General features: G+C 45.9%; 1 protein-coding gene across 2 annotated transcripts in view; it reads right to left on the minus strand.

Annotated features, from left to right (window-relative positions):
- Window positions 1-26,364, minus strand: part of CAPN12 (calpain 12) — a 93,671-nt gene that overhangs the window by 28,958 nt on the left and 38,349 nt on the right. For both annotated transcript variants that reach the window (XM_068250599.1, XM_068250598.1), the window contains exons 10-14: window positions 22,367-22,533; window positions 21,024-21,184; window positions 17,895-18,103; window positions 7,437-7,473; window positions 3,855-3,917 (exon numbers count right to left, since the gene is read on the minus strand). In XM_068250599.1, coding sequence (XP_068106700.1) covers window positions 3,855-3,917; window positions 7,437-7,473; window positions 17,895-18,103; window positions 21,024-21,184; window positions 22,367-22,533 — 637 coding nt within the window. The remainder of the gene's footprint in view (window positions 1-3,854; window positions 3,918-7,436; window positions 7,474-17,894; window positions 18,104-21,023; window positions 21,185-22,366; window positions 22,534-26,364) is intronic.

A 26,364-nucleotide genomic window follows, 5' to 3' on the forward strand; every position in this document is an offset into this window, starting at 1 on the left:
CTAAGGCAATAATATGGTCTGCTACCCAGAAATGCTGGTATATCTGGCTCACTGACTTTGCTGGGAATCTGCACAGGATGTCATTCTGTTAACTTATATTACTGCATACAGTTATATTAATACATTCTGTTAACTTATATTACTGCATACAGGCCCATCAATATTTGGACAGAGACAACTTTTTTCTGATTTTGGTTCTGTACTTTACCACAATGAATTTGAAATGAAACAACTCGGATGCAGTTGAAGTGCAGACTTTCAGCTTTAAAGAGGAACTCCAGTAAAAATAATGTAATTAAAAAAGTGCTTCATTTTTACAATAATTATGTATAAATGATTTAGTCAGTGTTTGCCCATTGTAAAATCTTTTAACTTCTTAACGACCACCCCACAGCAATGGTCGTGGCGGCAGCCCAAGGACCGCCTAACGCCAATTGGCGTCAAGTCCTGGGGCTGGGATTTGCAGGAGATCGCGCGCAGGCTGCGTGCGCATCTCCTGCTTGAGGGGCGGAGCTCCGGCCCGACTTCAGTCTCCGAGCGGCAACTGTTAGACGGCGAAATCGCCCCCCCAGCCGATCGCTGTGATAGGCAGACGGGGGGAGGGCGGGTAATGTGCATAGGAAAAAAAACACAAAAAAAATGTATTAAAAAATTACACAGAAAATGTTTGTTTATAAACAAACCTGGGGGTGATCAGACCCCACCAACAGAGAGCTCTGTTGGTGGGGGGGAAAGGAGGGGGGGATCACTTGTGTGCTGTGTTGTGCGGACCTGCAGCTTGGCCTTAAAGCTGCAGTGGCCATTTTCATAATAAAAGGCCTGGTCTTTAGGGGGGGGGGGGGGGGGGGAGGGGGTTAATCACTATGGTCCTCAAGTGGTTACATCCCTGATTTATATTCTGACATTTATCACATGGTGACATTATTACTGCTGGCAAGTGATGTAGCTGCTGCTTGCTGTTTTGGCAGTTGGAAACAGCTGTAAATAGCTATTTCCCACAATGCAACAGGGTTCACAGACAGGAAACTGCCAAGAGTACTACTCAGAATTTCTTTGTGGGAGGGGTTTCACCACAATATCAGTCATACGGCGCCCCCTGATGGTCGGTCTGTGAAAAGGAATAGATTTCTCATGTAAAAGGAGGTATCCGCTACTGATAGGGATAAAGTTCAATTCTTGGTCGGAGCTTCTCTTTAAAACAGTGGGGTGAACAAAACGATTGTGTAAAAATGTGAAGCAAAATTGCTTTGTGCAAGTGATTGAAAAGCGATTTTGCAGCTGCCCTATACTTTGTATTAGAGGGCAGTTCCTCCAAAAATGCTGCAGGACTTGTGATTTGAGGAAATTGCAATCACTCTTGTGGAATCACCTCCAATGACTTTTAATAGCCTAATGCTTTTGGAATTACCAATTATTTTTTTTAGCCCCTGCAGTAGTGTTCTGTATCCAGCTATAGTGGAAAGTGGGCAGGTGCAAGTGTAATACAGCAGTTGGAGATCCATGAGGTATGGTTAGCTGATGATCTCTTTGGCTGCAATAGTGTCTGAATCATGCACCTGAAATAAGCATGCCGCTAATCCAGTCAGACTTTAGTCAGAGCACCTGCACTGCATTCTATGGCTAAAAGTATTAAAGGCAGAGGATCAGCAGTACAGCCAGGCAATATACATTGTTTAAAGGGAACCAGAGACGAAGCATAGTTAAAAAATGGAAAAAGATGTTATACAAACCTGGGGCTTCCTCTAGCTCCATAAGCCTGGATCGCTCCCACGCCGCCGTCCTCCACTGCCTCTATCGCCGGTACCGGGTCCAGTCACTTCCGCTGGACGCGACCAGTTGTACGCATGCGCAGGGGCTCCCTCCGGCTTTGTACGCATGCGCCTGCGCAGTACGGAGGAAGCGCACTGCGCTTGCGTCAACTGGCGGAAATTACGGGACCCGGTACCTGCTGACAGAGGCATCGGAGAAAGGCGGCGTGGGAGCGATCCAGGCTTATGGAGCTAGAGGAAGCCCCAGGTATGTATAAATCTATTTATTCTATGTCTCCGGTTCTCTTTAAAAGGAAATACATATGGCAGCCTCTATATCCCTCTTGCTTTAGGTACCCCTTAAAGGGAAGGTTCAAGCAAAATAAAAAAATGAGTTTCACTTACCTGGGGCTTCTACCAGCCCCATGCAGCCATCCTGTGCCCTCATAGTCACTCACTGCTGCTCCAGTCCCCCGCTGGCAGATTGCCGACCTCGGAGGTTGGCGGGACGCATTGCGTACATCTTTACGCATTCCCGCTAGTGCAGGAACATCAACACATACATTTTTACGCATTGCTGGTTTAATGCGTACATTTTTACGCATTGAACCAGTAACGCGTAAAAATTTATGTGTTGATGTTCCTGCACTAGCGGGAATGCGTAAAAATGTACGCAATGCATCCCGCTGACCTCCGAGGTCGGCAAGCTGCCAGCGGGGGACTGGAGCAGCAGTGAGTGACTACGAGGGCACAGGATGGCTGCATGGGGCTGGTAGAAGCCCCAGGTAAGGGAAACTCATTTTTTTATTTTGCTTGGACATTCCCTTTAAGTTAACTGCTAGAAGCCTTTCATATTTACACATTAGCCAAGGCTTCTGCCAATGGTAACCTATACATTCTCTTGTTACAACCCTGGAACTGCTCAAAGCATTATAGCAGACAGACTCTCCCACTTATCACTTTATTGGAACTTATTTCAGGCCTGTTGTTTCCACTAGTGATGCATGTTTCTGGGCGTGTCTTTTCATGCGAGTCTTTCCTGGAAACTGTAGGTGTTCACATCCAGAAAAACGTTCCAATCGCATTACATCATGTCATTTATAGGACAGTGCCTGGTAAAAAGCATTGTGCTTTCACGTGGGGGAGGGTAGTTTTCATACACAAAAAAACCTGCATTAAATGGGAACAGCCCACTGATATGACCTATATGAACTGTCAGATCTAATGCATTTTTTGCATGCAGGAAAACACAGGTGCATCCAGTGGAAAGAAAGCTTAAAGAAAACCTAAACTGAAAATAAAAGACAAAATAAACATACACAAGTCATACTTACCTCCTGTGTAGTCTACTCCTCAATCTATTTTCCCTCTCCTGCGTCCTGTTTGTCCACTGTGATCAATGGAATTCTCCGTCCTCCATTTTGAAAATGGCCATTACCCATAACAGCTTCCTGGTCAGCACACTGTTAAACTGTAACATCGCCCACTTGAGCCATAGGGAAACATGGACACATCAGTTCTCCTCTCAGCTGTAACTGACAGCAATTGATATATAACTGACAGCAACTGATATATTTCAGTTCTGACAAAATGTTGTCAGAACTGGAAGGGATCACTGTAAGAAGAAAATGGTGAGCTTCTGAGAGGAACTGATGGCAAGGTAACTATGTAATGTTTATTTGAAGTTACCTCATGTGTTTATTTTAAATAATTTTACTCAGTACAGGTTCTCTTTAAGTACTTCCTAGTTCAGAAGCTTGGAAACAGTGCACACTTGCTTTTATGTGTCTGAACATCTACGGGAATGCTAATTCATGGTTTCCTTTCTTATATAAAAACAAGGATTCTATTGTTGGACTGCTTAAATAATTTTAGCAATAAATGCAGGTTCAGGAATATCCTGCACATTACAGGCTTGCTTTAAAAACTTAGCAAAGGGTGCAAACCTTTACTACATGGTGTCCAAGTCTGTACTAACAACAGGCTGCTTCATATGCCGAGTAACGTATCCCACTGTCTGCACAATGAAGGGGTCTTGGGCGCTGTCTCAGGTTTCTCCCCTGGGCTCAGTTCACTCAGTTAATATTACTACATGACATGACATACCTGGTTTGCATGCTGAAGGAACTTGTTCTGACACTGAGCTTCGGTAGGGCACATAGACTGTGTCTGTAACAGACAGCAATGCTAACAGTAAGTCCTCAGGTTATGGCAACATTACACAGGGAAAATACAAGATGCTACTTAAAGAGCAACTATAAAGTAATGTATAAAATTACTTATTTTTTTACAATAGTCATTTATAAATTATTTAGTCAGTCTTTGCCAATGGTAAAATCTTTCCTCACTCCGATTTACAGTGCCTTGCAAAAGTATTCGGCCCCTTGAAGTTTTCCACATTTTGCCACATTACTGCTACAAACATGCATCAATTTTATTGGAATTCCACGTGAAAGACCAATACAAAGTAGTGTACATGTGAGAAGTGGATCGAAAATCATACATCATTCCAAACATTTTTTACAAATAAATAACTGCAAAGTGGGGTGTGCGTAATTATTCAGCCCCCCCTGAGTCAATACTTTGTAGAACCACCTTTTGCTGCAATTACAGCTGCCAGTCAGGGCCGGAGCTACTATTGGAAAAAATGGGCAATTGCCCCAGGGCCCCAGAGCCTGTAGGCGCCCCCAAGGTGTCCCTCCCCATCTTAACTGTTGCTCCCCAGGGACTCTGCAGAGTCTGTTAAGTTGGGAGTTGATTGGGGGAGGGTCAGCAGCCAGCTCAGGGGCCCAGGAGGAAAATTCGGCTGCAGCAAAGGGCCTCTAATGACGCTTTTTGGTCGGGGGTGTCTGTTGGGGGGCCCCCAGGCTAATTTTGCCCTAGGGCCCAATTGTTACTTGAACCGGCCCTGCTGCCAGTCTTTTAGGGTATGTCTCTACCAGCTTTGCACATCTAGAGACTGAAATCCTTGCCCATTCTTCTTTGCAAAACAGCTCCAGCTCAGTCAGATTAGATGGACAGCGTTTGTGAACAGCAGTTTTCAGATCTTGCTACAGATTCTCGATTGGCTTTAGATCTGGACTTTGACTGGGCCATTCTAACACATAGATATGTTTTGTATTAAACCATTCCATTGTTGCCCTGGCTTTATGTTTAGGGTCATTGTCCTGCTGGAAGGTGAACCTCCGCCCCAGTCTCAAGTCTTTTGCAGTCTCCAAGAGGTTTTCTTCCAAGTTTGCCCTGTATTTGGCTCCATCCATCTTCCCATCAACTCTGACTGACAGCTTCCCTGTCCCTGCTGAAGAGATGCACCCCCCGAGCATGATGCTGCCACCACCATATTTAACAGTGGGGATGATGTGTTCAGAGTGATGTGCAGTGTTAGTTTTCCACCACACATAGCGTTTTGCATTTTGGCCAAAAAGTTCCATTTTGGTCTCATCTGACCAGAGCACCTTCTTCCACATGTTTGCTGTGTCCCCCACATGGCTTGTGGCAAAAGGCAAACAGGACTTCTTATGCTTTCTGTTAACAATGCCTTTCTTCTTGCCACTCTTCCATAAAGGCCAACTTTGTACAGTGCACGACTAATAGTTGTCCTATGGACAGATTCCCCCACCTGAGCTGTAGATCTCTGCAGCTCGTCCAGAGTCGACATGGGCCCCTTGACTGCATTTCTGATCAGCGCTCTCCTTGTTCGGCCTGTGAGTTTAGGTGGATGGCCTTGTCTTGGTAGGTTTACAGTTGTGCCATACTCCTTCCATTTCTGAATGATAACTTGAACAGTGCTCCGTGGGATGTTCAAGGCTTTGGAAATCTTTTTGTAGCCTAAGCCTGCTTTAAATTTCTCAATAACTTTATCCCTGACCTGTCTTGTGTGTTCTTTGGACTTCATAGTGTTGTTGCTCCCAATATTCTCTTAGACAACCTCTGAGGCCGTCACAGAGCACCTGTATTTGTACTGACATTAGATTACACACAGGTGCACTCTATTTAGTCATTAGCACTCATCAGGCAATGTCTATAGGCAACTGACTGCACTCAGATCAAAGGGGGCATAAATAATTATGCACACCACTTTGCAGTTACTTATTTGTAAAAAATGTTTGGAATCATGTATGATTTTCATTCCACTTTTTACATGTACACCACTTTGTATTGGTCTTTCATGTGGAATTCCAATAAAATTGATTCATGTTTGTGGCAGTAATATGACAAAATGTGGAAAACTTCAAGGGGGCCGAATACTTTTGCAACCCACTGTACATTCTGAAATTTATTTATTAAATTGATCAAATGGACCAATGTGAATGGATCAATTGGTTAACATTGAATCCGTTCGTATCCATTCTTGTCTGTTCCGTTAAGGCCTGCTAAACAGTCCGCTTTCTAGGCCAATGTTAACTGGTCCTTAGGCTGTAATCTCTGTTTGTCCCCATTCACTGCCATTCCGCTGCTATGCTGTCTGTTTTCAGACCATTACTTTTATTAGTCATAACCTTTGATCTGGAATTAATCACAGATGGCACTGTCCCCTGCACGGAAAGCTGTGAGCCCCAGGCAGGAGGAGAGCCTGTAGGACCAAGGACAGCACCATCTGAGTGAATAGTTCTGGATCAAAGGTAAGGACTAATATTAGTCAAGACCTGAAGACCGCGTAGCAGCAGAACGGTGGCGAATGTGGCCAAATGAAGGGCACAATCTGAGAAAGGACCCTACTAACAAAGGCAGGTAGTGAATTTCACGTCGTGTTTTAACCTCTTGAGGACCGCAGGTTTATACTCCCTAGTGACCAGGCCATTTTTTACGATTCAACACTGTACAACTTTAATGGTTTACTGCTCAGTCATACAACTTGGCACCCAAATGAACTTTACCTCCTTTTCTTCCCACTAATAGAGCTTTCTTTTGGTGGTCTCTGATTGCTGCTGCAATCTTTTTTTTTTTTTAATAATAAAAAATGATCCTTTCGCCCCCTAAATTGACCCTAAACTGTGATCCATACATTACACTACACCTACATAGGCTTCAGCTTATGTATGAGGTTAAATTGGGGGCCGTTAGGAGGGACAGTTAAGTAACAGGGCTGCCCCTGTACAGCGCTGCACTAGATCGCAGCACTGTTCACTTATTTATTTGCTTTTTTTTGTCTTTAAATCAGCCTGCCAGCTCCAATCATGGCTGGCAGGCTGATCAGAGTCACGTTTTGTTTACAGCATGGAACATGCGCTCGATCTCGTTCCCTGCAAATCTCGTTCTTTGTGAGATCACGCCACCTGGAGGAACGAGGAAGCCACTCTGAGGCCGCCATCCTGCGTTAGGCGGTCACAGAGTGGTTAAAGTGTACCTGAGATGGGCACACTAAAAGATTTTTTTATACTTTCCTGGGGTTTCCTCCAGCCCCATGAACACTGATGCACCTTCGCTGTCCTCCCGAGTGCCTTCGTTCTCCCGGTATCGGTCCCAGTAATCTGGCTCAGTCGCAACAATCGGGGCTGGAGAAAACCTCCGGGTAAGTATAAAATCTTTTAGTGTGCCCATCTCAGGTTTCCTTTAAGTCAGATGTCCTTTAAAGTCCCATTCTATAATTTATTTATTTTTTTTTTACTAACCCTTTTTCGTCCCGTATGTACCCATGTAATTTAGCAGTGGTCATATTACTCAGAGAGAGAAATGTTGTCCACTCACCAGAATTTCTTTTCTGTCCACTTTGCTTTCATGTGTACTAAAATAGATTGAAAGATAAATAAAAAATAATAAACAAACCAGAAACAATCACTTCCGTCACAACATCCATGTTTTTATTTGTTGTAATTACAAATGAACATGATGGCAGCCGTATTTGATAAATACATGACAGAAGTCTGATAAGTGAACATCAGTTATGGCTTCTCTCCTGTCACACAGATGGCATCTGACTGAAAACACTACACTCTCTTTATTCTGCCTGTCATCTCTAATGAAGAGGAAGTGAAAAGCATTTTGTTATTCAGGACAAAGGAGTGATACTTTTTTCTTATTCAGAACATTAATGTGATCTACTGGCATATGCCCTTGATTGATGGGAAGTTAGAGATCCTATTCAAGGGCCTGAGCACACTAGCGCGCTTCTGGCTGCTTTTCAGCAACAAATCAATGTTACAAATTGAGAACGACGAACACAAGTGGATAGAAGCATGTTAGTATGCTCAGGCCCTTATGTAGCAAAGCAGGAAACTTGGGCACCTCAAAAGGCACTATTATTAAATGGCAGCTATACTGTGAAAGTCTGGTGGTGCGAGGGCCTGAATTTTACAGTACACCCACAGTTTATAAAGGCTAATTTATAATGGTGCCTATGCCGTTGGGGGGGGGGGGGGGGGTTAAGGGTTAGGTGTAGGGAGGGAAGGATAAAGTTAGGCTTGGAGGGGGGTGTTTTTAAGGGTTTGGTGGTGGTGGGGGGGTTTAAGGGTTTGATGAGGGGGGGGGGACAGTTAAGGTTAGGCATGGCGGATTAAGGGTTTGGCATGGGGGGACAGTTCAGGTCAGGTGCGGGGTGTTTTTTAAGTGTTACGCATGGGGGGGGGGAGGGGCAGTTAAGGTTGGGCGTGAGGAGGTTAAGTTGTATTAAAATATCTTTATTATTAACCGATATTTTATTATGGTGATTTACACTTTTATAACATAGAAAAATTTTACACAAATTCTACTAGTCATAATTTGGCGCCCAAATTTCATTGCTCCCCTTTTTCATACACACCTTAAAGTGAACCTCCAAACTAAAAATCTACTCAGCAGCACTGAAAAGGCTTGGTGTTTCTTTAACAGTCTCACAGCATCAGAACTTTGTTTTTCTTATAGAAGTCTCATTTTTAGCTGCACAAAAGCTAAGCTCCGCCCCATCAAAGATAACTGCCCAGGCTTTTTTCCCTGATGCTGTGCAAAGCATGATGGGATTTCCTATGTTGTTCATGTTGCCTAGCAACTAGGAGGGGTGATCAGCACACAGGACAGTTGGAACTGTGTCTCATGCTCCCTGTCACCTCTTTTCAACCAAAAAGATGGCTGCCCTCATGAAATCAAACATTTGCCTGTTCTTTTAAAACAGGGTGGGTAAGACATTATATTACCTATCTATTTTAATTAACATAACTAATGTAACTTAATGACAGTATGTTTGTTTAGGCTGAAGTTCCCCTTTAAAGAGACTCTGTAACAAATTGTTTATCTTTATTTCTTCTATGCTATAAGTTCCTATGCCTTTTCTAATGTGGTCTGGCTTACTGCAGCTTTTCCTAATTGCACAGTAGCTGTGTTATCTCTGTTATATGATCTAATCTTCTCTCTATAGTCGGCACAGTCAGGCTGAGGCAGTCAGACTGGAATGTGCAGGGCTGCTTGTGATTAGCTAGAAGCTGTACACACCCCCTGCAGGCTCTGTGTGACTAACACACTCTGCTTAGCTGAGCCTATTAGAAGCTGGTTAGTTTGTTTGTAAACACTGCCTAAAACTGGCAATTACAAGCCAGGTTTGCAGCAGAGAATGGCAGAAACAGCACAGAGGGGACCAGGAGCACATAATGAATAGAATGGTATGCTTTTTATTGTAAGAATTTCAGAGTACAGATTCTCTTTAAGTAAGACATCAAACTTTCTATCAAAGGCATGCCAGCGGATCACATTAATGTTTTGATTAAGAAAAAAGTATCATGTTACACACAACTTGGCTCGCATTATTACAATGGAGCCTAAAGCAGCACAAAGGCAATGCGCAGATGTGAATGACCCATTACTGGACCATTGCAGCAGATTGCTGCACGATTATAACTTACATTATAATGTGCTGCAAGGTGCCTAGTGTGCACTTCTTATCAGAATCATTAAAGGAGTACTGTAGAGGGGAAAAAAAGAGTTGAACTTACCTGAGGCTTCTAACGGTCCCCCGCAGACGTCCTGTGCCCGCGCAGCCACTCACCGATGCTCCAGTCCCCGCCTCCGGTTCACTTCCAGAATTTGCGACTTTAAAGTCGGAAAAGCACTGCACCTGTGCGGCCGCATCCTCGCTCCCGCTGTACTGTGGAGGCCCAGTATGGTCTGCACCTGCGCAGTATGCTTCCGGTGACGTACTAATTTTTTATAATGTTGAGTCTGCAATCACACTTAGACACTACTAGGTGTACATAGTATAAGGTCGTCGGTGAGTTGGACGCCAGGAGAGCCGAATGACGGCTCCCTCTGCTGCCGCACAACTCCCCTGAGGCGTTAAATAATATTTCTTCTCCAAGTCGTCGCAACTTGGAGGGAGATGTGATTCGGGGTCCACCAACCGTCAGAGCCCTGAATTACCATTACAAGCCCCGCACAGCATAATATTGCTGCTATCGGGCGCCCGGCGGTGAGTTCCGTGCGCCGAAAAACCACCTGCTTCGACTGCTAGATGGGAGGTGGAGTCACAGTCTTGGCTGTGCCTCCTCCCATTAGGGTTTGCGGAAAGTGATATGCAATTCACTTGCTTTCGGTAAAAATAAGAAAATGGCAAACACATTTCAATCTACAAGATAACTATTTAACGACTTTGCATCCAGACCTTTTTTCCCACTTATGGACCAGAGCAGTTTTGACAGTTAAGCTATGTGCTTATTTAATCAGAAATAACTTTATCCCTTCTTACGAAACAGAAATGAAATATATATATTTTTTTCAAGACAAGCTAGGCTTTCAATATATGCCATTTTTTCCCTCAAACTATTTTTTTCTACGAATTTTAACCACTTGCCGACCGCACGCTTATACCGTGCGTCGGCAAAGTGGCAGCTGCAGGACCAGCGACGCAGTATTGCGTCGCCAGCTGCAGGCTGATTAATCAGGAAGCAGCCGCTCGTGCGAGCGGCTGCTTCCTGTCAATTCACGGCGGGGGGCTCCGTGAATAGCCTGCGGGCCGCCGATGGCGGCTCGCAGGCTAAATGTAAACACAAGCGGAAATAATCCGCTTTGTTTACATTGTACGGCGCTGCTGCGCAGCAGCGCCGTAAGGCAGATCGGCGATCCCCGGCCAATCAGCGGCCGGGGATCGCCGCCATGTGACAGGAGACAGCCTGTCACTGGCTGCACAGGACGGATAGCGTCCTGTGCAGCCCTGATCTCCAGGGGGGGCCAGGTAGGAGAGAGAGGGGGGGATTTCGCCGCGGAGGGGGGCTTTGAGGTGCCCCCCCCCGCAACACCCGGCAGGCAGGAGCGATCAGACCCCTCCAGCACATCCCCCTAGTGGGGAAAAAAGGGGGGCGATCTGGTCGCTCTGCCTGCACGCTGATCTGTGCTGGGGGCTGCAGAGCCCACCCAGCACAGATCAGCTAAAACAGCGCTGGTCCTTAAGAGGGGGTAAAGGGTGGGTCCTCAAGTGGTTAATGGGAAAACAAAGAGAAAACTAGAAAAAAACATTTCTCAGTTTTACCAATTCCAGTTTAAAAATAAAAAGTGCTACTGTAGATAAAAAACACACATTTTGTTTGGCTATTCTTACTGCTTATCACAAAACTTAGATTATGCTCCTGTCACAATTTATGGTGAAGATACTTGGTTCTGAAATAATGCTACAGAGTATTTTTCACTATTAAATTAGAAAATAAAGTATTTTTAATAGTAAAAATCTCATTAGCTCAGGAAACATATATTCCCATTCCCCAATTAGTGCTGCATCATATAGTTCCAGAAATGTGCACAGGAGAAAGCCCAATCCTGCACAGCACTGCTTCTGCTACAAGACGTATATATACTGACTTGTGGCTTAGATGAAGTCACAGAGGACGTATATCTGACTTGTGGATAAAGGTGTTCTTCAGCGCTAGAGGAGCAGGCATGGTTTAAACATAATTGTGATGAGTGGGGATGCTCATTTGGATTTCACGGAATTGAAATTTCTCTTTTTCTGATCGGAAAACAGAAATCAGGTTTCTGTGGAAATACCGCATTACCGCAACTCAGTAATTTTAGCCCTATCACAGAACTCGGAAGCATTGGACCAATCAGAATGCAGAGTCAATTCGTAAGTATTTGGCCAATCAGAGGATACCAAAAAAATTAACCAAAAAGACTCCATGCAAACGGAAATCCATGGAATTGGTAATTGGCGGATATTGGTATTTCTGCGGAATCAGAAACTGGCATTTCTGACAATCCTCGTGATAGGCTTTGAAGTCCAAATTCCATAATTTAAAGTGGACCTGAACTCTTGCACAGGACAGAAGGAAAACAGAGAAATGCACAATGTATGTATTTAGAGAGTTTAGCCTGTCTAATTCCCCCTCATCTGTGTCTAATCACAAGTTGTAATTTGATCCCTCAGCTGCATAAGCTGACTGCCACGGCAGAGAGGCTAATTTCAAAGCATAGGATGTTAACAATATATCTGCTTCCATGAGAGCAGGAAGTAGAAACAAATCCTGCAAAATATCTGCAGTATATCAGCTGTAACAAAGAAATGTTTTTCTTTAAAGGTTATTACGCTGTTGCTTATCTTTTAGAGCAGATAGGAAGTTCTGAGTTCAGGTGCAGTTTAAGTGTAAACTTAAAGAAAACCTGAACTGAAAATTAAAAGTCAAAATAAGCATACACAAGTCATACTTACCTCCTGTGTAGTCTACTCCTCAATCTCTTTTTCCTCTCCTGCATCCTGTTTGTCCACTGTGATCAGGGCCGAGCCTGGGCGGGTGCAAGGCACCCAGGCGCCTGCCTCTGAGAGGCGCCGCCCGGCCGCCGCTCTCCCCCTGTGGCCGCCGCTCGCTCGCTCCCTCCCTCCCTCTAGCCGCCGGCGCCGCGTCAGATCTCGATCAGGCGGGCGGGCGCTAGGACCTAGCACGCCGCACTGATATGCAGAAGTGACATCACTTCCGCATATAGAGCGGGTGCGCCTGGCGCCTTCTTACTGGTCGGGTCGCCCGCTGATTGAGGTCTGAAGCTGCTGCAAGGTGAGGGGGGAGCGGCGGCGGCAGAGGCAGCAGCGGCGGGAGGGGAGGGTTGGGTGCGCTCCTGTCACTACCTAAACGGGGACCCTATACCCCCTGGCTACCTATCCTGGGCACATATTACCCCCTGGCTACCTATCCTGGGCACATATTACCCCCTGGCTACCTATCCTGGGCACATATTACCCCCTGGCTACCTATCCTGGGCACATATTACCCCCTGGCTACCTATCCCGGGCACATAATACCCCCTGGCTACCTATCCCGGGCACATATTACCCCCTGGCTACCTATCCTGGGCACATATTACCCTCTGGCTACCTATCCTGGGCACATATTACCCCCTGGCTACCTATCCTGGGCACATAATACCCCCTGGCTACCTATCCTGGGCACATAATACCCCCTGGCTACCTATCCTGGGCACATATACCCCCTGGCTACCTATCCTGGGCACATATACCCCCTGGCTACCTATCCTGGGCATATACCCCCTGGCTACCTATCCTGGGCACATATACCCCCTGGCTACCTATCCTGGGCACATATACCCCCTGGCTACCTATCCTGGGCACATATACCCCCTGGCTACCTATCCTGGGCACATATACCCCCTGGCTACCTATCCTGGGCACATATACCCCCTGGCTACCTTTCCTGGGCACATATACCCCCTGGCTACCTATCCTGGGCACATATACCCCCTGGCTACCTATCCTGGGCACATATACCCCCTGGCTACCTATCCTGGGCACATATACCCCCTGGCTACCTATCCTGGGCACATATACCCCCTGGCTACCTATCCTGGGCACATATACCCCCTGGCTACCTATCCTGGGCACATATACCCCCTGGCTACCTATCCTGGGCACATATACCCCCTGGCTACCTATCCTGGGCACATATACCCCCTGGCTACCTATCCTGGGCACATATACCCCCTGGCTACCTATCCTGGGCACATATACCCCCTGGCTACCTATCCTGGGCACATATACCCCCTGGCTACCTATCCCGGGCACATATACCCCCTGGCTACCTATCCCGGGCACATATACCCCCTGGCTACCTATCCCGGGCACATATACCCCCTGGCTACCTATCCCGGGCACATATACCCCCTGGCTACCTATCCCGGGCACATATACCCCCTGGCTACCTATCCCGGGCACATATACCCCCTGGCTACCTATCCCGGGCACATATACCCCCTGGCTACCTATCCCGGGCACATATACCCCCTGGCTACCTATCCCGGGCACATATACCCCCTGGCTACCTATCCCGGGCACATATACCCCCTGGCTACCTATCCCGGGCACATATACCCCCTGGCTACCTATCCCGGGCACATATACCCCCTGGCTACCTATCCCGGGCACATATACCCCCTGGCTACCTATCCCGGGCACATATACCCCCTGGCTACCTATCCCGGGCACATATACCCCCTGGCTACCTATCCCGGGCACATATACCCCCTGGCTACCTATCCCGGGCACATATACCCCCTGGCTACCTATCCCGGGCACATATACCCCCTGGCTACCTATCCCGGGCACATATACCCCCTGGCTACCTATCCTGGGCACATATACCCCCTGGCTACCTATCCTGGGCACATATACCCCCTGGCTACCTATTCTGGGCACATATACCCCCTGGCTACCTATCCTGGGCACATATACCCCCTGGCTACCTATCCCGGGCACATATACCCCCTGGCTACATATCCCGGGCACATATACCCCCTGGCTACCTATCCCGGGCACATATACCCCCTGGCTACCTATCCCGGGTACATATACCCCCTGGTTACATATCCCGGGCACATATACCCCCTGGCTACATATCCCGGGCACATATACCCCCTGGCTACATATCCCGGGCACATATACCCCCTGGCTACCTATCCTGGGCACATATACCCCCTGGCTACCTATCCTGGGCACATATACCCCCTGGCTACCTATCCTGGGCACATATACCCCCTGGCTACCTATCCTGGACACATATACCCCCTGGCTACCTATCCTGGGCACATATACCCCCTGGCTACCTATCCTGGGCACATATACCCCCTGGCTACCTATCCTGGGCACATATACCCCCTGGCTACCTATCCCGGGCACATATACCCCCTGGCTACCTATCCCGGGCACATATACCCCCTGGCTACCTATCCCGGGTACATATACCCCCTGGCTACCTATCCCGGGCACATATACCCCCTGGCTACCTATCCCGGGCACATATACCCCCTGGCTACCTATCCCGGGCACATATACCCCCTGGCTACCTATCCCGGGCACATATACCCCCTGGCTACCTATCCCGGGCACATATACCCCCTGGCTACCTATCCCGGGCACATATACCCCCTGGCTACATATCCCGGGCACATATACCCCCTGGCTACCTATCCCGGGCACATATACCCCTTGGCTACCTATCCCGGGCACATATACCCCCTGGCTACATATCCCGGGCACATATACCCCCTGGCTACATATCCTGGGGACACTGGCTGTTTGTCATTATGTGCATTTGCTGGTGAAAAGCAGTCTCTTGTTATGTGAATTTGCTGGTGAAAAGCAGTCTCTTGTTATGTGCATTTGCTGGTGAAAAGCAGTCTCTTGTTATGTGCATTTGCTGGTGAAAAGCAGTCTCTTGTTATGTGCATTTGCTGGTGAAAAGCAGTCTCTTGTTATGTGCATTTGCTGGTGAAAAGCAGTCTCTTGTTATGTGCATTTGCTGGTGAAAAGCAGTCTCTTGTTATGTGCATTTGCTGGTGAAAAGCAGTCTCTCGTTATGTGCATTTGCTGGTGAAAAGCAGTCTCTCGTTATGTGCATTTGCTGGTGAAAAGCAGTCTCTCGTTATGTGCATTTACATGGGGAAAAGCAGTCTCTCGTTATGTGCATTTACATGGGGAAAAGCAGTCTCTCGTTATGTGCATTTACATGGGGAAAAGCAGTCTCTCGTTATGTGCATTTACATGGGGAAAAGCTGTCTCTTATGTGCATTTAGTGGGGAATTTTTGTCAGTAAAAATAATCTTTTGTCAGTAAATTTTTAGGTATTTGTCAGTAAAAAATAACGTGAAAGGTTGGCAACACTGGCAGGCTGTGTGGCGCAACGGGAAAGATACAGGCAGCCCACCTTGGGCTTGGCAGGGGGGAGGAGCCGACGTCAGCGAGCGAGAGTAGGGTGGCCGCAGGCAGCCATAAATACGCAGTGTGTGACTGCGTCGCACTCGCAGAGCCTCTCAGCCTGAGTCAGTCCAGAGACTAGCAGACTCGCAGGAAGCCAAAGCCAGCCAGGAGCAAGCCCATGGAAGAGGGGTAGGAATGGGGTATCACATGCATGCGTAAAGAGGTGGAAGGTGTGGATGTGATTAGGAAGGACATGGGTGTGGTTATGTGGTTGGGCGTGGTTAATTTAACCACTCTCATAGGCGCCAGAGAAAATCTTGCACCCAGGTGCCAGGCACCCCAGGCTCACCCCTGACTGTGATCAATGGATTTCTCCGTCCTCCATTTGGAAAATGGCCATTACACCTTAACAGCTTTCTGGTCAGCACACAGTTAAACTGTAACATCGCCCACTTAAGCCATAGGGAAACATGGACACATCAGTTCTCCTCTCAGCTGTAACTGACAGCAACTGATATATAACCGACAGCAACTGATATTGTAAGTAGTATAGTGGAGGAGAGGACTGACTCCAACAGGAGATTGTGGCGCACAGAGCCGGTGCAGATCTGACAGCCACAAACAATGCTTTCGCTATAACGTCTCAGCGCAAAGTAGCGCTGAGCGCACAAACCAGAACTGAGGAGATCAGGACAGGTAAACAGAATGAACGCTTGCTAAACTAGCCACTACTTAGTGACAGCAAGCGTCCACAATAACACAGACTGGAATGAGGCAGCCAATGCGTTGCGGCGATGGCGTGCCTCACAAAGACAGGACAGGATAGTCAGGAAATAGCAGGATCAAGATAGATGAACGTAACACAGACAAATATACAATAAGTATGTATTCCTAGCGTATTACAATTACAGCTATCAATGAAACTATTTGTAACGTCTGACTAACATATGTATATATCGGCAATGAACCGATATATGACATAAGCAGGAACGCTGACTAGGACTGGAGTAATACAGGGAACAGGACTCAGAAGGATTCGCTATCTCTTCGCAGAGATGAACGCAATCCACAAACGGTAACAGAACAGGATTCAGAAGGATTCGTTATCTCTTCGCAGAGATGAACGCAATCCACAAACAGTAACAGAACAGGATTCAGAAGGATTCGTTATCTCTTCGCAGAGATGAACGCAATCCACAAACGGTAACAGGACAGGATTCAGAAGGATTCGTTATCTCCTCGCAGAGATGAACGCAATCCACGAACAGGACCAGGAGCAGGATACTAGCTCAGCACGGGTGCTCACGATACGCGCAAACTACCAAAACGTGCTGGAAAGCTGACTAACTGCACACAGGATATAAACAGTTCGTGTACGTATACATCAGCGACACTGATGTATCAACGTAACACGAATACAAGGAAAATAATAAACGTGCTGGTATGCATATATATGGGCAATGAACCAATATATGATGCAAAACCAGCAAAGTATCTTTTAGAACAAGAAACACGATCGGGGCTGAAGCGACAGCAAGACTAGCTTACACTGAAGCTATAAAAACCCAAGGAAACCCTGCAGGAAGCAGATCTTTATACTGAGGTCATCCAATGGGAGCAGACATACAGATTCCCACACAGGTGAATGATAATCAGTCACAAGCTGACAGCAGGGAAAGGCAGACAAAGCTATGCAGCTTGCATGGAAAAAGATCAGAACTGCCTGAGCTGCAGCACTACTACTTCCAGCAACACCTGCTGCAGCAGCGATCATTACAGATATATTTCAGTTCTGACAAAATGTTGTCAGAACTGGAAGGGATCACTGTCAGCAGAAAATGGTGAGTTTTTGAGAGGAACTGATGGCAAGGTAACTATGTAATGTTCATTTGAAGTTACCTCGTGTTTATTTTAAATAATTTTTCTCAGTACAGATTCTCTTTAATCTTTTTAATACTGAGATGGTTCTTTCAGTTAGCAAGAGGCTGAAGATGGGATCTGACAGATGGGTAAAGCAAAATGGTGATGCTGTGGCTGCTACATCTAGTTACCTTGAAGAGCTTCCCTTCTCAGTCAGGACTCTGACCAGAAACTCCCCCTCATCGCTCTCCTGCTCCAGGGATGGGATGATGACATAGCGACCAGGAGGCAGGCTGGAGCAGATTACCACTTCTCGATGATTCTCATAAGGTCCAACGCTCAGGAGGGGCTGAGAGGAACGTAGTCTTTCTTTAAACAGATACGCATGGCTGTCATCTGCCTGCATAACAAAGACACATTCTGAAATAAAAATACAGTGTTCTCCCCAGAAATGTTTTCCAGCTGGGTGGCATGAGGTAGTAGCCGGGTGGAGTGAGATGAGAGAATGCAGGGCCAGTGCTTCTGTGCGCAACTCTGCTTACAGCATAGGAGGAGGTGAGCCGATGACAGCCGGGTGCTCACCAAAACTAGCCGGTCGGAGCACTCGGCTAAAAGAGCCTGGGGAGAACACTGGAATATAATACTGTTGGTGGACACAAGAAGCTTAAGACCTCGTTCACATCATGACGTGCAGATGGCCGTGCGATCGGAACGCAACAATGTATTATTTATACAATATATAATTATACAGTTGAACTGATACGGTGTGTAAGTGTATATTTATTGTTATATTAAGCTAATTTAATCTTAATAACTCCAATTTTGACATGGAAATTAATTATAATTTGTTACCTGAACTTCTGGGCCCTTATTCAATGAAACTTTTTCCTGATAATTTTTAATCTTTCTCTTTAAAGAGAACCCGAGGTGTGTTTAAAGAATGTTATCTGCACACAGAGGCTGGATCTGCCTATACAGCCCAGCCTCTGTTGCTATCCCAAACCCCACTAAGGTCCCCCTGCACTCTGCAATCCCTCATAAATCACAGCCCTGTTGTGAGGCTGTGTTTACATCTGTAGTGTCAGTCTCAGCTGCTCCCCCGCCTCCTGCATAGCTCTGGTCCCTGCCCCCGTCCCTTCCCTCCAATCAGCAGGGAGGGAAGGGATGCAGGCGGGGACTGGAGTTCTGCAGGAGGCGGGGAGAGCAGCAGACTGACACTTTAGAGATAAACACAGCCAGCTCTGACAAGCTGTTTGTCAGCAGCGTGGCTGTGATTTATGAGGGATTGCAGAGTGCAGGGGGACCTTAGGGGGGTTTGGGATAGCAGGAGAGGCTGGGCTGTATAGGCAGATCCAGCCTCTGTATGCAGATAATATTCTTCAAACCCACCTCGGGTTCTCTTTAAAATAGTTTTCCGGCACTTTGCAATTACAAAAAAGTAGCAAAATGAGAGTTAAAAAGCATCAAAATTATTTTCAGTCTTTATTTTTTTTCTTGCTTGCTGGTGGCTAAAAAGGCATTAAATTGACAAGGTGTAACAATATCACCTAGGAGAAAACTCAGGAGAAAAAGATAATTGAATAGGGGCCCTGGGCTATACATGTCTTGCGAGACGTGATGCTGGAACAGCTGTGATGTGAGACACATCCGAATATCTCTAGCTATAGGGATTTGCATGCGCTCTCCACCTTTTTTTCTTTTGCTGCACGCCTTCTGATTTTCACCCGCATGCGAATTGTACGAAAGCCCATTGATTTCAGTAGACTACTACGTTTTCCTGTCTGAATTTGCATACGGGGAGACACAGCGAATCACCTGTCGTGGAAATGGGCCCTTAGGCTTACTGACACTTCTGATACTGGACACCCAAATTGAAAGATACCTAGTTTGTTGTTTTTTACTTTAATGGCCCTCTGGGACTAAAATGTGCATTAGTTTGGGAATGGGAGTTTTCAGTGTGCTGCAGTATAGTGTGTCATATAGGCAAAAGCTGATGACTGGATCTGAGCTCCATATCTACTATTATTGTCCAAGCTATCCCCCTCTCATTAGAATTCTGCTAATGTTAAACACTAATACTACTGGGTAAATAATACAGGGTCTCTTTTAAAAAAAATCTATCCTACCCATATCCTAGCATCTCACCACCAACACCAGTTAACCATATCCTACCCCAACACCAAATATTAAAAGGGCCAGTGTACTCATCTGTTGAAAAAGTCCAGCACCATCCATAACAACACAACCAGACTCCAAAATAAACACCAAAAATTACATTAATGCTGTGTAATCTCGGCATCTGCATTTTTTGGGCTAAGATGGTTTTGGCACAACTGTGTTTGGTGTTAAAATGGATGGAGCACACCCACATATGTATCAATCATACTATCAGAGAGGAACCTGGATACATCTCACTGCCTTGATCTCCTCAGAGACGCAGCCTCTACAACCCTCTCCCACCTTTTACATACCAACTTTACGGACTATGTATCCATTAGGTCCTTCATACTACTTTTAACCTGCCTTAACCTTTGGTATGATACTCTAGAAACTGTTATTCAGGATATCTGACCATCGTGACTCACGTACTGTCTTTGTTCATAAGTTTCTTGGTTGACTTTTTGTAATAGATATAGTTACCTTTCCTTACCTCTACCCCCTACCCCTCCGCCCCCCCCCCCCCCCCCCCCCCCACACACACACACACACACACACACTCTACCACCTTCTCTACCCCTTTATAGATGCTATTCATCTAATGATACTGTTTCACTACGGTAGACCAATGTATCAGCCACATGAAGACTGGCAGAAGATCCTGTTGCACGAGGGTCATTTGACCACTTATATTGCCAACTGCTACGACCTCTTCTATACCCCCTTCCCCTGGCCGCAGACCAAGCTGTCACGTCTGGGACACCTATACAATACTATAGGCTGCCTGAGCTGCATCATTGCCCCCCCCCCCCCCCGGTAGAAGCAGTTTCACCTGTGCTGAACTTGTTACATTATTCCAAAGATCAGGTGTTCTGCCAATGCTTTATCTGCTCACATGTGCAGAACGGAATCAGCCACACTCACTAATAATGTGTAAATGGCTCTTATGGACAACTGCCCCATTTATTTTTGGTTTCTTCCATTTCCTGTAAATGAGACTCAACATAGTCAGGCCATAAATGTAATCCTTTAGAGACAACAGAAGCTTTTACACATGCAATTATACTACTCTGTCATAGTCTGTAAAGAGGGCTGTACATGAGGTTTATTGTCACAGAAAATCTCTCTGGTCATGGCCCTGTACTGTGTATTACATACACTACCTTGTATATATGACAGGCCACGCGCACATGTCCTGCCCTTCGGAGCCTCTGGTGTTTCTGCATGACGGATACAATAAAGCAGCAGGATGGGCATTGCTCTGAGGGGATGTCATCACTGACTGAGAGGGTGAATGAAAACTGAGGATTCATCCAATAATAATCTGCATGGTAAAGAAAACTCGAGATGAAAAGATACGTTTACTTATAGAGCATTTAAAATGTTATTTTAGTCCCCCTGAGTATCACCCTAAAGGCCAGAAGTACCTTACCCCTCTGAACCGCACCCACAGGTGCTAGGGGATTAGTGCTTTCATCCACCCATCTTCCAGCAGACCTGAACTCTAGCACAGCACACAATGAGAAGTCTTTATTCCACATATACTGTAGTTTGCTGAAGAAATCTACTGTGTTCCATGTTTGTTTAGCCAGATCAAAGTGTCTAATTGGTTCTTATCAGCAGCTGTGAATAGACTGCAGAAACACTACCATGGCTGTAGGGAGTACAGTAAGCACAGAGGCTTATCGAATCTCGGCTCTGCCTGTTCAGTAAGCCAGCCACTATTCAGTAGGAGACCTTAGGCAAGGTTCCCTAACACTGCTACTGCCTATAGAGCGCGTCCTAGTGGCTGCAGCTCTGGCGCTTTGAGTCTGCCAGGAGAAAAGCCCGATATAAATGTTATTTGTCTTGTCTCTTGTCTTATCCCCTTCAGTGCTACCTGAAAAGTTCATGTTCTAAATTTAGATATTATGCACTAATGTTTCTATATGATGTTCTCTTCTGGGGTGTAGCCTCGCCCCCTAACTTTATATGAGAAGAGGACCCAGTGAATTTGTGATGTACACTGGAGGTCCATTTTTAAGAATCTCCTGCAGTAATGCTAAAGAGCAATTTTATCTCTTAGATTATTTTTTTAATTAAAAATGGCCCACACAGGCATGTGCTTAGGGTACAATTAGCTGATAAAGAGCATCACTAAGCTGCCTTCACTCACTGTCCCAGTGTATTACATCATAGTCTTACCTCTATTGTCATAGCTAGCTGTTTTATGAAAAATACTATACTATGCATTATCTGCACGAAGTTTGTATGTCTATGTGTGGGTTTCCTCTGGGCACTTGGGTTTCCTCCCAATACCCCAAAAACATATAGATGTTTGGCTTCGGCCTAAATTGGCCCTGGACTATTATACATAACTACATGATACATACATAGACATATGACTATGGTACAGATTAGATTGTGAGCCCCTCTGAGGGACAGATAAGTGACAAGACAATACACTCTGTACAGCGCTGCAGAACATGTGGGCGCTAAGATACAGTAGAATCAATTGTTTAATTACCACTGCTTGTCAGACTTCCCCCTGCTGACAGTCCTTTCACCCAACGCCCTTCATAGGTCACATAGTCCCAGGGTTTGGCAGCTCCACCAGTCTGCAGAATGCTCTGCGGCCCCAAGTGACAGACTTCTAGAAACTGAAAGTTGTCTTGAAAGTCCACAACTGCGATCCTGCATCAACAGACATAATATTAATCAGATTCCCAGTCAGCTTGGCAATGTAGTGATGCTGTTACATTTAGAGTGTATGGACAGTTTACAAAATTACTTACATGTAACTGAAAGTATGCTTGTTCCCTAGGGACTATAGGGGAGGTGCTAAAGAGTTGTGATGCAATCAAACAGTACATGTCCATGTTAACCCTTTGCACCCTTAAAAACGTATATTTTCTAAATAGTAAGTGCTAATTGAAGGACTCACCCCTATAGCAGCACTAAATATAATCAGACACAAACAAGCAGAGGCATATCTAGGGAACACTGCACCTATGACAACCACTGGGGAGGGGCAGGGGTCTTGTCCTCCAAATATGTTAACATGGGAGGGGCAGGGGGTGCATTCTCCAAATATCTTAACATGTAGTCTTGGTTTAATTGGTTGTGTGAAAGTTGAAGTGAAGCATGACATGCAAGAATGGAGCAACGCAATAGGTAAGCCTATGCATATCCCCCAAATAACAGTTCGGTAGCTTGTTCCCCTAAAAGATGTAACCAGGCAGCAGAAAGTCCCCCAGATAATAACTATTATCTGCAAGGAGAACACCAAGGATGCTATTATAGAGCAGCGCCACCAGTAGTAAGAAGCGCCCATGGCACATACCATCCCTGCACCCCTGTAGATACGCCCCTGCAGGTAAGCTATGGCTATAATGTATAGCCCTAACCTGCTTGTTCACAAGCTACAGAAAAAGTATCTGGTGTTAGAGACCATTACACCGTATGTATGAAATGCAGTCTTCAGAGAAATTAATTTTAAGATCTTATAAAGTTTCACTTCATAAAACTGGATTTTAGTCTGGATAATTTAACTTTGCTAAATGCTGTACAAGTCATTTTCTGTGCCTGGACATCCTACGTAAGAGATAACATTCCACCTTGTGTACATTATGTTACCAGCTTGTGTGTGTGTCTACAAGTAGCAGTATTTAGTAAAAGACTAAACCAGGAAGGAAGGAAGTTATAGTACATAGGTACTTGCCACACCATCATGCAGGTTGAAGTTCACCTTTTATGTAAAGGGAAATTCCACTTTTCTTTAGAAACTTTGAGTGTGGCTATATAAATTGCAACATTAATAACAAACATTATTTCAGCACGCTTACTTTGGTGGGCTCAAAAAGGATCAGAGAAGCCTCTGGAGCACAGGTGTTAAACTTAAGGCCTGCAGGCCGAATGCAGCCCTCCTTGCCATTTTATATTACCCTCGAGAGTGGCAGGTGAAACACACAAAGCTACACACCTTACCTCCAATACCAGCAACCTCCATAGCAGAGTAGCAAAGTGCATCAGTGTTATAGTTACCTGCTCCAGTGCTGCACCGTGTCTCTTCTATTCTTTCCAGCAGCTGCACACTCAATACCTCCAGCTCCCGATCACATGACATGCATTGGGAGCCAGAGGTATGCAGCATGGGGAATGCAGTCAGGAAAATCAGAGAAAACCTGTAGCAGCACTGGAGCAGGTAAATATTAAAGGGACACTGGCGAAAAATGTAAAATATGTGCAAACATAAACAAATAAGAAGTACATTTTTTCCAGAGTAAAATGAGCCATAAATTACTTTTCTCCTGTGTTGCTGTCACTTACAGTAGGTAGTAGACATCTGACAGAAGTGACAGGTTTTAAACTAGTCCATCTCTTCATGGAGGAATCTCTGGGATTTATTTATTTTCAAAAGCACTTAGTGAATGGCAGTTGCTCTGTCCAACAACTGCCAAAAACTGTGTAGCAAGCAGGGAAGCTGGCCAACATCATTGTTTAAATCCTTTTTTGAAAATATCTTTATAAAGAATAAAGCCTTGCTGAGAATCCCCTATGAAGAGATGGACTAGTACAAAACCTGTCACTTCTGTCAGATTTCTACTACCTACTGTAAGTGACAGCAACATAGAAGAAAAGTAATTTATGGCTCATTTTACTCTGGGAAAAAAACATACTTCTTATTTGTCTATGTTTGCACATAATTTAAATTTACAATTTTTCGCCATAGTGCCCCTTTAACTGCTCCACTGAGCCTACTCTGCAGAAGGGGGAGGAGCGGGCCCCCCACAGTCACTATTGTTATGTCACACATGCGCTGAAGTGTATTTTTTCATTACACTTCCATGCAATTTGTATTTCAGCCACAGGAAGTGAGCACTAGAGAGTCTCACTCATAGTTTGGCTTTCTGCCAAAAGGTACATTACCGTGTAGATCTCTGACGCCTATATTTCACTTCATCCGTTCGCACTGCAACTATAACGCTGGTTGCTGGTGTGAATCTAGCCTAAGGGAACGTTATAATTACCTGCAGTGTCTTGTCCCCCGAAGACTTCCCAAAAGCCCTCGTATCATCCGGCTTCTGCGGGTGGCCGACCCTCCTTGGGGAAAAAAATGCTATTCTTTTTTCTCTATCGAGATAGAGAATACAGAGTGGCGTTTTCAGGTGGGTGGGGCTACAAGCCGGAAGTCGGCTGATATGTCTATTGAGTCCGTTAAAGCAACAGAATCAAAGTTCCGTCCTGCACAGTTTTTCTAGACATTGTATGAACAGCAGACATGTCATAGATGGCACAGTGGCTCATATATTTGATCCACTACTGGTGTAAACACTGCACAATCCTAACATAAGGCAATGGTTGACTATGGTAGGGGTTAGATTGTCAGCCCCTCTGAGGGACTGTCATATAAGATGACAACATAAGAGAAGTGATAGTAATTTTTTTTACTTTTAGCCCTCAGCAAGCTGATTTATATAAATTAATAAGTTGTCTAATCCATAGTTAACAGCCATTTTCATTTAATCAATTAAAGTGAACTTGTAAGGAAAAACAGTGCCCTTGGGGGGTACTTACCTCGAGAGGGGGAAGTCTCTGGATCCTAAAGAGGCTTTCCCCATCCTCCTCGGTGGAGGGAATCCAGCGCTGGGATCCCCCCTAAGATCTTTGTCAGGAGCTTGTCGGCATGCACACTTGCGTACTGGCGGCTCCCCGCTCAGGCTCCGGTGAAAATAGCTGAGCCCAATCAGGTCTGCTCTACTGCGTAGGCGTAGACACCTTGTGTTTGCGCAGTAGAGCAGACCCAACTGGCCCGGCTATTTCCTTCAGAACCAGAGCGGCCAGCCTCTACTGCGCATGTGTACACCGGCAGCAGCCACAAGTTTTTTTTTTCTTTAGCAGCTGGCAGCGCTGGATTCCCAAAGTGAAGAGGACAGGGGAAGCCTCATTAGGATGAAGAGTATTCCCCCTGCCGAGGTAAGTACCCACCAGGGACAGTATTTTTCATTAGGACCTGAGCCCACTAATGCGGTTGTGTCCGCTTCTGCCCGCTTTTCAGCATCTGATGTGTAACTGGAAAGCGGACTCAGTGGGCTTAGGCCCTTACAGGTTTTCTTTAAAGTGAACCTAAACTGACCCTTCTCTCTCCTCCCCCCCCCCCAAAAAAAACAGTTTCACTAACAGATTTTTTCGTAGGACGCTCCCCAGAGCAGGGACAAGGTCCTCCAGCACCCAAGGCTGAGACACCAAAGTGTGCCCCTCCATCCCTCCCACCCCAGCCGTCACACACTGATTGCTATTAGACTAAGAGGGCCACAGGGCCCACAACCTCCCCAACACCTTAATATCTAGTTATCTGGCTTGCAGTCACTGCTATGTATCCCCTTTTCTTATTTCTTTCTGCTTCATACACAATTAGGAATGACAGCTGAATGAATTGTGCGCCCCCTCCTATACTGCGCCCTGAGGCTGGAGCCTCTCCAGCCTATGCCTCGGCCCGGCCCTGACGCTCCCAGCGACAGGAGC

This window comes from Hyperolius riggenbachi, chromosome 8 (assembly GCF_040937935.1).
Source record: "Hyperolius riggenbachi isolate aHypRig1 chromosome 8, aHypRig1.pri, whole genome shotgun sequence".
Taxonomy (NCBI): Eukaryota; Metazoa; Chordata; class Amphibia; order Anura; family Hyperoliidae; genus Hyperolius; species Hyperolius riggenbachi.